The 13,824-nt window shown below is 40.6% G+C and overlaps 1 protein-coding gene across 4 annotated transcripts in view; it reads left to right on the forward strand.

The window, feature by feature from the left end:
* The first annotated feature begins 4,917 nt into the window (after positions 1 to 4,917).
* CEP152 (centrosomal protein 152) overlaps positions 4,918 to 13,824 on the forward strand; it is a 91,952-nt gene continuing 83,045 nt past the window's right edge. For 3 of the 4 annotated variants that reach the window (XM_039218052.1, XM_039218054.1, XM_039218055.1), the window contains exons 1-2: positions 4,919 to 5,116; positions 10,983 to 11,078. In XM_039218052.1, coding sequence (XP_039073983.1) covers positions 10,992 to 11,078 — 87 coding nt within the window. In that variant the 5' untranslated portion in view covers positions 4,919 to 5,116; positions 10,983 to 10,991. Of the gene's footprint in view, positions 5,117 to 10,982; positions 11,079 to 13,824 lie in introns of all 4 variants that reach the window. The other variant, XM_039218053.1, reaches the window with a different exon arrangement.

A 13,824-nucleotide genomic window follows, 5' to 3' on the forward strand; every position in this document is an offset into this window, starting at 1 on the left:
AAAATATGAATAATTTTATCACTTGCCTTGATAGTATGTTGTCAGTTATTTAAACAGAACAAATTTATACCTAATACATTTCCATAGCATATAAGCAAACTTCAGAGGAATTATAAATTGATGACTTCAGTAATAGATAAATAATGACAAAATTGAACCTGAACTTGTATATTATTTTGAAGCCATTATAGAAAAAGTTGAAATTCATGTATTAAAGTAGTTAACACTACACACAGTTGAGTTATTCAAATAGCTTACAACAAACTTAACTGATATTAAGCCAAGCAAAGATAGTTCATAATTAAGATGTGGAATGATAGCTCTTAAAACCCACAATTGCCTGGGATTGATACTAATATTTATGCTCTTCTTCCAAAAGTATTTCAGTTATATTCAAGTATGCACCAGGAGGAGTTTTACAATGTTGCACACATAAGTGATGAAAAACCATTCTTGGTGAGCTTAAATAATGTGATACTTTTAACTTAGCAAATTCTAAACACTAGTAACCCCTCATTATCTTACTTGGTTGATTCCTAGTAGGTAAACTTTAGTTGTATATAAAAATAAAAGCCTCGAAAATTGCAAGTTATTTTCACATGAGAACTGAAGCAACAACAAATATGGTTTGTAACATTTATGAACCATCAGGAAGATCATTGAGGCCCACCAGTGGGCTGTGGATCTTACTTGGAGAATCATTGGTTTAGACTTTTCAGATATGATCTATTGTCACAAATGCGTCTTAGTCATAAATGTTTGGTTGCAAGAAACGAAAATGCACCTGCATTAACTTCCTGGGGTTACTGCAACAAAGTACCACAAACTGAGTGGCTTAAAACAATGGAAATGTATTCTCTCACAGTACTGGAGACTAAAAGTCTGAAACCAAGGAGTTGGCAGAGCCATGTTCCTTCTGGGGAATTTCTGGGGAAGAATCCCTTGCCAGGTTCTGGTGGCCCTGGGTGTTTTCCCTGGCTTATGGCAACGTAACTCTTATTTCTGCCTTCATCTTCACACGGCTGTCTTCGGGTGTGTCTTTCTGTGTCTTTACCTCTTCTTTTTTGTTTCTTTTCTTTTTTTTGGGGGGGGGGATTACAAATTAAAAAAAGTTTTTTATAGTTTATTTTTGAGACAGAGAGAGACAGAGCATGAGTGGGAGAGGGGCAGAGAGAGAGAGGGAGACACAGAATCTGAAATGGGCTCCAGGCTCTGAGCTGTCAGCACAGAGCCCAACACAGGGGTCAAACCTATGAACCGTGAGATCATGACCTGAGCCAAAGTCGGACGCTTAACCGACTGAGCCATCCAGGCGCCCTGGAAATCACAAATTTTAAAAGTAAACTCTGTACTACAGTAATATATTTATGTGTGTGTGTGTGTGTGTGTGTGTGTATACAATTGGCACACAATGTTATGTTGGTTTCAGGTTCCTCTTCTCTTAAGGACATCAGTCTTAGAGTTAGGCCATCCTTATCTGTATTAACTAATTACATTTGCAAAGATTCTATTTCCAAATAAGGTCACATTCTGAGTTCTGGGTGGACATGAAGTTTGGAGGGGGGGTGCTATTTAAGTATTTAGGGAAATGACCCAAGTCAGCTCCAGTCAAAAGGTGTTTTAAGGTTCAGATTATCACAGGACTCAAGGAAAAGCTTAACTGTTAGCTGTCACAAAGTGTGAGAACCAGACAGGTCTATGGCTTTGAGTGACAGCAGTTCATGGTCTTCAGTCTAGTCTCCCCCATATACATATACTTCCATAAATGGAAGTAGCAAATTTCCCATAAAATACAGACAACTGTAATTAAAAGTCTGCTTCTCTTCTTTTTGTCATACATACATAAACCTGTATGTTTACCACCTGACTCAGTTTCATTACGTCTTATTTTAGTTACTTGGGAAGGGAAAATGAGTGGCCCAGCTTGGTCCGGTGTTCACCTTTGAGCTGGTCAGGCATGGCCAGGTCTTGGGTTGGTGGAGAAGTGATGGCAGTAAAGTTACAGTGGCTGTGGGAAGGAGTAGATTTAGTGATTAGAGGCTTAATTAGTGCAGGCATTCTGATCCATGTGTCAGTATTAAATGATTCCCTAGAATAGTGATTGGTGCAAAGTGGATGCTCAAAAAAATATTATTGAATATACTACAAATGATGTTCTGATCTAAGTTAAATAACATTCAGTTAAATAGTGTTTCTACATTTTAGAAGTTCTTTCACACAATCTCATTCATCCTTTTTACAATCCTGCAAAGTAGATATTATTCTTATGTTTAAATAAGAACTTTGAGACTCAAGGATTAAAAAACTGTGGATAAAAGCTAGTGGGTAGGAGAGCTGGAACTCGAACTTGGAACATTTTTAAGTTCAGTGCTCTTTTAAGGATAGCACTCTTTATTTCATAATGGCCTGATAGCTTTGACACCAAAGAGAAGGTAGGAAAAAGGAAGAATGATGGTTTAGCTCCACCCTTATGTATGTTTTGAATGGAAAGAACCACATCTCACCAACAACATATTTCCCCTAGAAACAGAAACGAGTCTCTAGAGGTAGCGTTGCTCCCAGCTCACAGGTGTGTCTGTTTAAGAAATGCAAGATAAATATTGACCCAACATTCCAGAGGTAATATCTTGTCTAGCACTCAACGCCTTTGGAAGATTTTCTGTCTTTGCCAACATTTATTTTGTTGCCCCAGGATGATTTTGTCTGCTTGTGTTTCTCTGGATATGTCAAGTTCATTCCTTGTGTACACCATACCTTACTTCTATAGCATGGTTTTCCTGTTTCTTCAGGCATCAAGCTCTTCTATTCACTGCCCCTTTCCAGCATACATCTCCACTCATACCTCTAAATATAAGAATCCTTTACTTTTGGTGGTCTGGTTTCACCTTGCAATCACTCATGCTAACAACCTTCCTGTTGACTCTCTTTTCCTCTTTTTCCAAGAACTTTGTCTTATAGATCCTTTCTTCGATGCTCATTTTGCCCCAGAATCATCACCCATTCTTATATTGCATGTAGTAAACTATTTTTTTGTGATGTGTGTGTGTGTGTGTGTGTGTGTGTGTTATTTCCTTCTTATGTAAGCAACTTGCACTGCTAAAGAGTATGATTATCTGGAGTGTAAGCATCCTACCTCACACTTTATATTCAAGCATCTAGGCCTGGAACTACACAAGATAGGCAGTCAAGAAAATTTCATTGATTATACCTATAACTCTACCCAACTCCATTTTTAGAGGCAAGGGGCTCTGACTTATACTATGCATGTTTTGCATGACAAATGTACTTAAATCTCCCATTTAATATAATATTAAATACAAATACCTCTGGATTTGAAGACAAAGGAGATGTATTCAAATTCTTCCTCTCACATTAGCTGTGTAGCTTTGGACAAGTCACTTAATTTTTTCTTTTTTTTTTTTTTGGTCAGTCCTAGCCCCTCACAGGTTTGTTGTGAGGACCAAGTGAGCTAGTGTCTGTGAAAGAACTTACCAAATTCTAAACCACTGTGTAAGGGATGATAAACATTGTCTCCCCATGTGCTTTGCCCCCCTTTTGTCTTTTATATGTTCATCTCTGTGTTTGTGGGCAGGGACCACTAAGCTTCCTTAGCATTCCCTCTTAATCGAAGCCTAGTTCCACTAACAGATACCTTGGCTCAGGTTTCAACAACTGTCATTTACCTGAAGGCCTTTTACTCGCATTTGCTGGCACACAAGTCTTCATTTATTTGTTCATTCATTTATTTGCTCATTTAACAACTTTGAGTGCCCACCAGGAATCATGAAGCATGCTTGATGTCCAAGGAGCAATGTGAGTACCTCAAGATATTAATATGAGTCAATCAGACACTCAACTAATTGTAGAAGATAATAAGAACCATAAGATACGTATACTGTGTACAGATGTAGGAGGGGTGTTTCTGCCAAGGGAGGGAAGTGTGTCATGAAGGTCTTCAGAGGAGGAGCTCATTTATCTTGAATACTCAGGAGGTAAGTAAGATAGGGCAGTGTGGGTGAAAGAAAGAGCTTCAGTAAAACAAAAGCATTCTGGGAACCATAGGCAGCTCAGCCAGAAATTTCACTCACTTATTGCTATGGATTGAGAGTACCTATTATAGGCATAACCTTAGGCTAGTTGATGGAGTTACAGGGTGAGTGTAGGCATCACCAGGATGGGATAGTGAGGTAGCAGAAGAAAACTAGTCAGTTTATGAAGAGCCTTAAACAACCATTTTACTCCATACCATAGCAGAAAGGGCTTTCTCATATGTATGGGGAAGGGTTAAAAAGATATGTGAACCTACAGCTACCAACTCCCTGATATTCACTGGAACCCTTTAACCTGGAAAGTAGGTACAGAATGGGCTTTAGTGCACACTGGGCAAAACTGTCTTAAAGGACAGGTTACCATATACGAAGTGACAAGAACATTCAAGTAGTGAATAACTAAAGACGTGGGGAAATGTGTTATCTCATCAGTAATGAAAGAAACACAAATTCAAACAAGGCAGGACCCAGTAAGCAAGAAGACAAAGTAAAACTACATCTAAGCCTGTTTGGGAGATGGGGAAGCAGGTACCTTAGAGAAGGGCAAGAGCAAAAACCCTGAAGGTAAGTGTTCGATGGGGAAAGCGAGGGATTCTGTCTGTTCTGCAGCCGAGAACTGAGGCTTAGGAATTGAATGAGCAGGGTGAGGGGTCGGGGGAACCAGGTGGTGAAGGAAGGGTCAACTGGCCCCGGACAAGATGGGGTTCTTCCTCGCCAAAGACCAGAGAACAGGAGCTTGGGCATCTCTAAGCAACCATAAGCCCGCCCCCTCCGGAGTCTATCCTTTCGTAACTGGGTCACTCATCCACCAATGGGAGCACAGGAGGAGCTTCCCGCCACCTCTGGCGCCCGCTTTCAAACAGCCATACATTTGCAACTGCAGGTGGACTTCTCGACCAAGCTTGAGAAAGGCGGAGACTTCCGCCTCTGCTCCCAGCCCCAGATGGCATGGCCCCGCCCACCGGGTCCGCTTCTAGCCGGCGATTGAAGGACGCGGCTGCTCGTCAATGGCCTCAGCACTTCTGGTTCGGTTGTGACGGGGAAGGAGCTAGCCGATTAGATCCCGGGTAAGGGGGTTTGTTAGAAGTCGGTGTTAGAAGTCTTTGGCGGGGGCTAGGGTTTCCCCGTGGGATAGCATCCGTAGCCTCTGGTGAGTTTCGCTTCTCAGCTGGGCTTGGAGCTGGGGTTGGAGGAGGTGCGGGGTCCTCAGGATTCTGGCTGAGGCTTCCCGAGGGCTGACCCGCCCCCTCCTCAAATCAGGTGGTGGTGGACCGCCCGCGGGTTGCGGGACTCAGGCTTTGACTTTGAGTGTCATCAAGACTTCAAGTCCGTACTAATAGGTGACGTGTGGGAAGCCCTCCTCCCGCCCTCCAGGCTGTTGGGGCAACCCTGAGACGCTATCCTGGGGACCCCCGCTGTGTCACCCTGGTGTCGCGCCTGGCTCACAGTGGGTGCTCTGTACACGTGTTTGGACCGAGTGCATGTGACGCTGGCAGCCAAGGCCAGCCAAGCCCGCATCCCCGAGGCACCCTGTGCAGGCATTCTGCAGCTTCGCTCTCGCCGTACCTATTTATTGTGCTGTAATTGACGCCACGGAGTTCCTTGGTAAGGCCACTGATTTCTTCCGTCGTTCAGCCTGTGGGTGAACTTGGCTGCATTCCTCAGGCACCCCGAATCGACTTGTCTAAGCTGCTGTCATTAGCACTGATCACAGATTATTGCCATCATTTGTTTAAATGTCTATTCTCTTTTCCTCCACCAAGTCCTGTTAAATTTTGTAATCTTGAACAGTGCTTGGCAAGTAATTGTTGAATAAATGACTAGGCCTCTTAAGCTTACTTTTGCAAGTCTAAAACAAGCTAGTGTGTTCTGGCTATTTTCATTCTTGAAGCTCTAGCATGTAAGCAAGTAAGTGGAATTTCCTAGGGCTATATAAACTCCCTTTGTGGCAGTTAACCTTTCCTATCTTATAATCAGGAACTTAAGTCTGATTTAAGCTGAATTTCACCATACCCTTCACCCTGCACAGCAATTTATATGCACTTCCTAGATATGTAAATACACTCAACGAAGTGAGAGGCTGGAATTGAAGCCATAAGAAAAGTATAAGAAATAGAGTCTGAAAGTGCAAGAGAGTGACTAATGCCATGGGGGAACAGGAGTGGGAAGGCATCCTCATCCCAGAAGAGGTTACATTATTTGATAAGGTTTCCCAAAGGCTGCACATTTCTCAGATGTACTGAATGGTCTTTGTTTAACCTCTTTTGTAACTGCAGACTCCTGTTGATCAGCGATAATGTTATAATTTAAAAAAATGTATTTTTTTTTATGTATTGATTGGTATGTAGTGCTAAGCGCCTTATGGTCATTATCTTGTGAATATTCACAATCTTTGAGGTAGGTACTATTTTTGCCCCCATTTTATTAATGAAAAGATGGAACCCGAATGCTCAAGTTTGCACAGCTGATAAAGAGCCAGAACTGAGCCCAGGTTGTCTGCAGGAGTGCCCTTATTCTTAACCACTGACAGCGGTATTGTGTTCTTTGTAATGTAAAGTCTTTTCTTTGAAATTTCTCTCAGCCTTCCTTTCTTTTTAATTTGTGCTTTACACTCTCCTCTGTTATAAACTTTATTACTATGTATCATTGTAACTATTAATTTATATCATTGTTTCTCTAAGGGACTGTAAGCTCCACATGGCTGGTATGATGCCTTTGATATATCTAGGATATAAACTGGCACACAGTAGGTGTTGAGTAAAATTTTATTGACATCATGAATCTTATAGGGCCACATGAATGTATCATTCATTCAACAAATATTCATTGTGTGCCTACTATGTGCAGAATATGGGGGACATCCATTTTAATTCTGCCTTCAGAGAGTTTATAGGTTTTTGGATGAGACAAAAACAAGTGCTTTTGGTTTTTAATATTTTGTCCAACTAAACACTCATTGGTTTTCTTCTCATTGCAAGAAGGGCAAAGGAAACCAGGGACAGCAAAAGGGGTACTGAGACTGAGCCCTTCTGATCTGCTTAAAAAAAAGGAAAAGAGAGAACAGAACATAGTCACAGTCTTGTTAATAGGTTCAGAAAAAGTGATCTCTCTGGGAAGAAAGTATTAACTAGTTTGCTGTTTAAAAAAAAGAATACAGTTGGGGCGCCTGGGTGGCTTAGTCGGTTAAGCGTCCGACTTTCGCTTAGGTCATGATCTCGCGGTTCGTGGGTTCGAGCCCCGCGTCAGGCTCTGTGCTGACTGCCAGCTCAGAGCCTGGAGCCTGTTTCAGAGTCTGTGTCTCCCTCTCTCGCTGACCCTCCCCTGCTCACGCTGTCTCTCTCTCTCCNCTCCCTCTCTCGCTGACCCTCCCCTGCTCACGCTGTCTCTCTCTCTCCTAGAAATAAATAAAAATATTAAAGAAAAGGCATACAGTGCACTTACTCTGCATCTTGATTTTTTAATGATCAGTCAGTAAATATAGAGATATTTCATTATTTCTGTTAGTAGTATAGTATTGCCAAATTTGTTCAAAAGTACTTTTACTAGGGCGAGTGTTTTCAATAAATTAATATGGTTGTTTTCAGGATGGTTTTTGCAGTTCATACTTTTTACCAATCATGAGGATACCTGTTTCCTACAAAATAGCCACCACTAGGTGTTATTAACTTATTTTTCAACTTAGTGGTTGAAAATCATTTTGTTGTTTAAATGACACTGTGAATTCTGCATGAGTTTACACATCTTTTCAAGTTAATTGAGCATTTTCATTAAAAAAATGAATTGTCATGTCAGTTGCCCATTTTAAATTGGGTTGTTTGTCTTTCTCTGCCAGTTGTAAGTTGGGATTTATTCATGTGTTTTGCAAATAGATTTCATTTTATACATTATTATCTTCTGATTTTGTTAGTATATTTTGTACATATTTGACATGTTAATTGATGTCTTTTGTCGTATAAAAGATTTTATTTTTTGTGGTTAAGTTTCTGTCAAGTTTTTCCTTCATGGCTTTTGGGATTACCGTCTATTTTTTTCTTCTAAAGTAGTCTCTTATTCTGAATATTATAGTTTTCAGATATCAGTATTTTATGATAGCAGTGGTAATTAGTAGTGATTAGTAAGTTGAGGAAGGGGCGACTTTGGCTCAGGTGATGATCTCATGGAGCCTGGGTTCGAGCTCTGCATCGGGCTCTGTGCTGACAGCTAGCTCAGAGCCTGGCGCCTGTCTTTGGATTCTGTGTCTCTCTCTCTCTCAGAAATAAATAAAAACATTAAGAAAACAATTTTAAAAAATAAGTTGAGGAAAAGCATTAGCTTTATTTTTAATTTTAGTTAAAATACTATTTATTTCCTTATTTGTTTATCTATCCACAGTATCAGATTTCTCTTTATGCCTAAAATCGTTTCTTAAGGTCTCCAGTGGTTTGCACTTTTGAGAAGAAAAGCTTATTTGTATCTTTTCTTCCCTTGGCTAAACAGATTTTGGTCTTTTAATATATTTTCAGGTCTCTTTAATGACTTGGTTTGGATTAAAAAGCCATTCAGAAAAGACAGTTTGGTCTTTTACATTCTTTTCACCTAAAAATGAAAATACTTTGCAGAATTCACTATTTCCTGAGAAAAAGTAGCTCTTTATTTAAAATGCTGTATTTAACAATAGGCAGTTATAAATCTGAATGTTCTGTTTTAATATTCAGTAGTAATTGATGGCATGTTAGGAAAGGATTGAAAAAGAATCTCCTTTCTTTTACCTAATACAGGAGAAATTAACCCAAATCCAAATTCTGGCTTTAACTATAAAATATAGGAAGAGGTAGACAATACTATAAATATCAGTAAAAGCAGTAAAGATTATTATTTTTTTAATGTTTATTTTTGAGAGAGACAGAGAGAGAGAGAGAGTGCACGAGTGGGAGAGGGGCAGAGAGAGAGGGAGACACAGAATCTGAAGCAGGCTCCAGGCTCTGAGCTGTCAGCACAGAGCCTGATGTGAGGCTTGAACTCATGAACTGCAAGCGAGATCATGACCTGAACTAAAGTCAGATGCTTAACTGACTGAGCCACCCAAATGCCCCAGGAAAGATTATTTCTGCCTGGAGAATTCAGGGGGATCCTTAAGGTCCGACTTAATCCAATTTTGTTTAAGGAGTCAGGGTTTAAATGGGCTATTTTCATTTTCTGTTGATTCTATAGACCTGATGATCACTTGTGGTAGTGAAAACACCCTAGAGACCTGAGCTTGTGAGAGTGTTTTTCCCTCAGGGTTTCAGCTGTATTTATACATACTTTACATTCAGATCTCCACCTTAAGTAGCTGCTGGGTGGAGACGGGTTTAGATTCCCTAAGCTTAGGTATTTTCCCTCTCAATGAGAAAGTGCACGTGTCCTGTCCTTCTAGCTCTGGAACGAAGGAGAAGGAGCGGTCTGGTCTAAGAAGCAGAAGCTGGAAGGGTTTGTGTTGATGTACGCAGTTTTAGTTGTTAAGAATTAAAAGGAATGGGCTGGTTGTAGGGACCAGAGAGGTTTGAAGGTAGACTGTAAATTAGAGTTTGGACAAGAAACGTACGTACTTCAGTCCTTGAAAAGCAAAAACTCCACGATTGGGGATTTTCAGCATTAAAATTCATATCTGTGTTAGCCTGTAATGCCATATTTCATCTATCCTAAGGTGCACATTTTCTTTTTGAATTTTAATATCTACAAAGTCAGGTTGCAGTTTAAAATTAATGAGGTGTCATAATTTAATTGGCCATATATTTTTCTTGGTGGTCTAAATGGACCTGTGTCCTACCATCAAAGGTGCGTCAGGTCTGATGAAGTGGAATATCTTTTGCTTATAGAGCTCATGGCTTACTATAAAGGTTTGTGATCATAGTTCTCGGCTGTTAACATGAGGGAGCCGCGTTCTTTATGGTAAAATGTATTTGGATTCCTGGGCCTCTGCTTCTTATTTCACTTCCAACTTAATGACATTTTAGAGCCCGAAAAAGTGCAGTCAATGAGTTGTGGCTCAGGCTCACATCAAAGTGTGTTTCGCTGGCATGCAGTGGAGTGAAGGGCAGGCAGGCAGCAGTAGGCCAGGTAATTGATGATGCCCGCCCACCTTCTCGCCGGGGTCTTTTGGAGCTTTGAAATTCTAGGTAGTTTCTGTGTAGTGTGATTTCCTCAGTGTAATTCAAATCACCGGCACGCTTTTGACTGTACGTACTTGAAAACCCACCTCCTGGTGCCGCTTCTGCCACAGCAGTGACGTGCTGCAGAGAACTCTCGCTGTTGCTTTTGGAACGGGCACTCTACAGGGGTACAGCTTCACAGTCTTCACTGCCGTTTTACTAAAATCCGATTTTACCAAGCTAAAGAGCAGGACATTTAATGCTTATATTTTGGTTGTGTACTACATGGAGTTTACCAGGTTGCAGATGGCTTTTGGGTGGCAGTCGTTAACTCAGAATTCAGTGGCTCTCTTTTTGTAAAAAATGACCTTTGGATTCGTGATACACAAAGGACGAAACACATTGTGGAAGGTTATTATCTTTCCCATATTTAATAAATCAGTCCCTCTGAGCACATTCTTAAAATTTTTGTTTTGGCATATTTCTAGTTAATTATGTTGTTTGTTTTCTGTATGTGAACAAAAATCTTGGTGTTTTAAGGTATACTTTCCAGGCCACAAGAAATGTCTAGTCACAGGTTTATTCGCTTTTTGCGTTTTTTTTTTCTTTTCTGTGAATTATTGCCATGCAGCTATTTTCTGTGAGTCACAATTAATTTGTAAGTATAGTCTTTATAATTGGAATACTAACCATTTGTCATGCATAGGTTACATGTATCTTTCCCCTGACCTCTGTTGTCTTCTTTGTGTGTTGCATCTCTTGTGTGGTTTGGCCTACGGGGTTTCGTGGGGCATTTGGAAACCAAGTGTCTCTCCCTTTCTAGAGGAAGACCATGTCGTTAGATTTTGGCAGCGTGGCACTGCAGACACAAAATGAAGACGAAGAATATGACAAAGAAGACTATGAAAGGGAGAAAGAGGTGAGTTACTCAGAAAAAAGACTAACCCAATCTTAAACAGTTTTCTTTCCTGATCGAAATTATATCACCTTGTGTCATTTTGAAGAATGCATAATTTTTTTTTATCACCTCCTAAAAACCTGATGAGTATTGGAGCTTTTAAAAGGTGGTTGAGCAGAATGCTTCCTTTTCTGGCATAAGGCTAAAACAGTAAATGGTTAGATTCTTGAAAATCTTTTCATTGAGGAGGTAGTGGTTGGCTTTGGAGGCCGACACCTAGTTTCTGGTTGCTTGGAACATTGCCTTGGACAAGTCCAACAAGGTTCTTTGCTTCAAGTAGCTTATACCCTCATGCAGGCAGACAATAAACAAGAGAAGTAAGTCATTCGAGTGAGTGATAGTTCAGCACTGATAAATGACAGGGAAACAAGATAGAGTGATATTAAAGCAACTGGCCGGCGCTGGCGAGGAAAGGTCTTTTGTAGGAGGAAATGCCAGAGCCGAGACTTGACTCACAAGGAGCAGCCATACAATAGCCTGAGGGAGAATGCTCTAGGCCAAGACACCCACCGAGTGTAAAGCCCTCTGCATCTGCAGAGCAGCCAGAAGGCTGTGGTGTGGGGCTTGTGTAACCAAGGGTGAGGGTAGAGATAGGGTGAAGAGGTGGGCTGCGGCCAACTCATTGTATGTCATGGTAAGATGTTTGTGTTTTATTCTGGGAGCAGTGGGAATGATGATATTTTTAAAAGATCTTACTGTATGCTGCGTGGTGAATAGACTCAAGGAGAAAGGGAGTAAAAGATATTTTATGTCCGTATATAAGAGTTGAACAGAATTCCTGACACATGGTAACATTGAGGAAATGGTGATAGTAGTAGTAGCAATGGTGAAAGTCAATTTAATAGGATTGTTTGACTTTCTTGCTTGACTATGATGATAGCTCCTTTTGTATTGAGACTATGCTTGATATGATCCATTTTCTAATATATAAAACAACTCTTTTTAATAGTTACTGGAGACCATTAGTGTTAACAGGAAGAAGAGAGTAGGGTCAGTTGCCCATGTAGCTGGCAGTAGAGTTAGGATAGAGATAGAAAACTGGCAGCTCGGTGGATTTTTGTCCATAGACATTTTGTATTGTTTGGCTGCACAGTGTTTTTCAAAGTTCAATCTATATTTAAAGATTGGAACATTTCATGTAACAACCCAGAGTGCTGGCTTGTCTTGAAACGTCCTAAGCCCTGGCCACATGTGGCCTGTGTCTGCACATGGCAGCAGGCAGGCTGGATCTGAGCGGTGGCTGTCCCTTCCCAGCTGGTCACAATCCTCTTGCGCCTGCATGGGCTTATGCACTTGGACTTGCAAGCTTCGCTTTTGTCAATTCTGTGCCAGGTCACAGAGGGCACTAGAGTCCATGACCCTGGTCAGGGTTTCCAGATTTTGACAGGGTCCTTCCACAGCAGTTGTGGGGGTGAGGATTTTCTGTTACTTTGTGAACTCACAGCATGAGGTTTTCATGACCCTGATGGCTTTGGATAGTTCGCCGGAATTTAGCTACTGGGATTCTTGAGGGGATCAGTTTAAGTAATTATTATAGTAGCCTTTAAAGAAGAAGAAAAAATAATCTGACAGGTGAGTTTTCATTGGAAAAGGTATTAGAGAGGTGGTTAGGGTATTAGAAGGAACTAATTAGAGGTGTATTGTGTGGTGAAAGTTTTAAAGGGGACGTTAGTTACAGAGGCAATTGATTCTAGGTATACAGAAAATAGCCATAGGGATCACTTCTTGATAGGTTGTACGCTGGGATAGGGATCTTCCAGAGAAAAAGGAGCCCTTAAGAAGTGAAGTACCTAAGAATGAGTGTTTCTAGCAGAGTGGAAGAATATATAGCCAACTTGACTCTAACATGATGATTATGTTTCGTGTTAATAAACAGCGTTTTTGCCTTTTTTTCCTATAATTGCTGCAAGGGAAGAAGTGAGATCACAGGCTGGAGGGTTTCAGATTTTCACCAACAAAATTCAGAATTATTCATAAAAAATCAGCTTATGTGTATGTTGTCACAGCGAGTTAAAGTGATAAGTTGGGCTAATTAAGCCTAAGTTTGTTTACATGTCCAGAGGCCATTTCAACCTCCTTAGCCTGTCTGACGTTAGGGGAGCAGAACTTTTCACAGCCTTGGGAGGTTTAAAGAAAAGAGTGGTTTTTTTGTGCTCCCTGGTCGATAGCTTTGGGATTGATAGCTGGGTTATAAGTGTTAGTAGTTGGCTAATGTGTATTGCTTTCTACTTAGTGAATCACTTGGTATTTGATTAACTTATGCAGGAGGAATGTCTGCATCCCTGAGGATGTAGGGCCACGCAGGCTATATCTGACTCCTAGTCTTCCCTCCTAAGGATTTGTGAGACCCTCTTTGTAAATGGTAGAATAATCCTGATTTTGACCTTTTGGTGTGAATGATGAGTTGCTGAGTTTAATTTTGGTGCTTTGGGATCAGTTGTAATTTTGTCCACACTTGCCTATAAGTCTGTGAATAAACCATAGTCAAGTTCCATCCTCCATGCTATCCAAATAGCAGCTCTACATTTGATCTTCCCTTTTTCATTTCTTTTCACTCCATTGGTTTGCACTGAAGAGCAAAGGGAGAAAGTACATTTAATCTTCAAAAAAGGAAAGGATTTAGTAAAGTGACTCAATATTCAGAGGACATTTAGACCAGTAGAATCTCAAACCACAGACTGCCGTGATTAGACCCATATTTTAAAAA

This window comes from Hyaena hyaena, unplaced genomic scaffold, assembly GCF_003009895.1.
Source record: "Hyaena hyaena isolate Hyena2069 unplaced genomic scaffold, ASM300989v1 scaffold_730, whole genome shotgun sequence".
NCBI classification, from domain to species: Eukaryota; Metazoa; Chordata; class Mammalia; order Carnivora; family Hyaenidae; genus Hyaena; species Hyaena hyaena.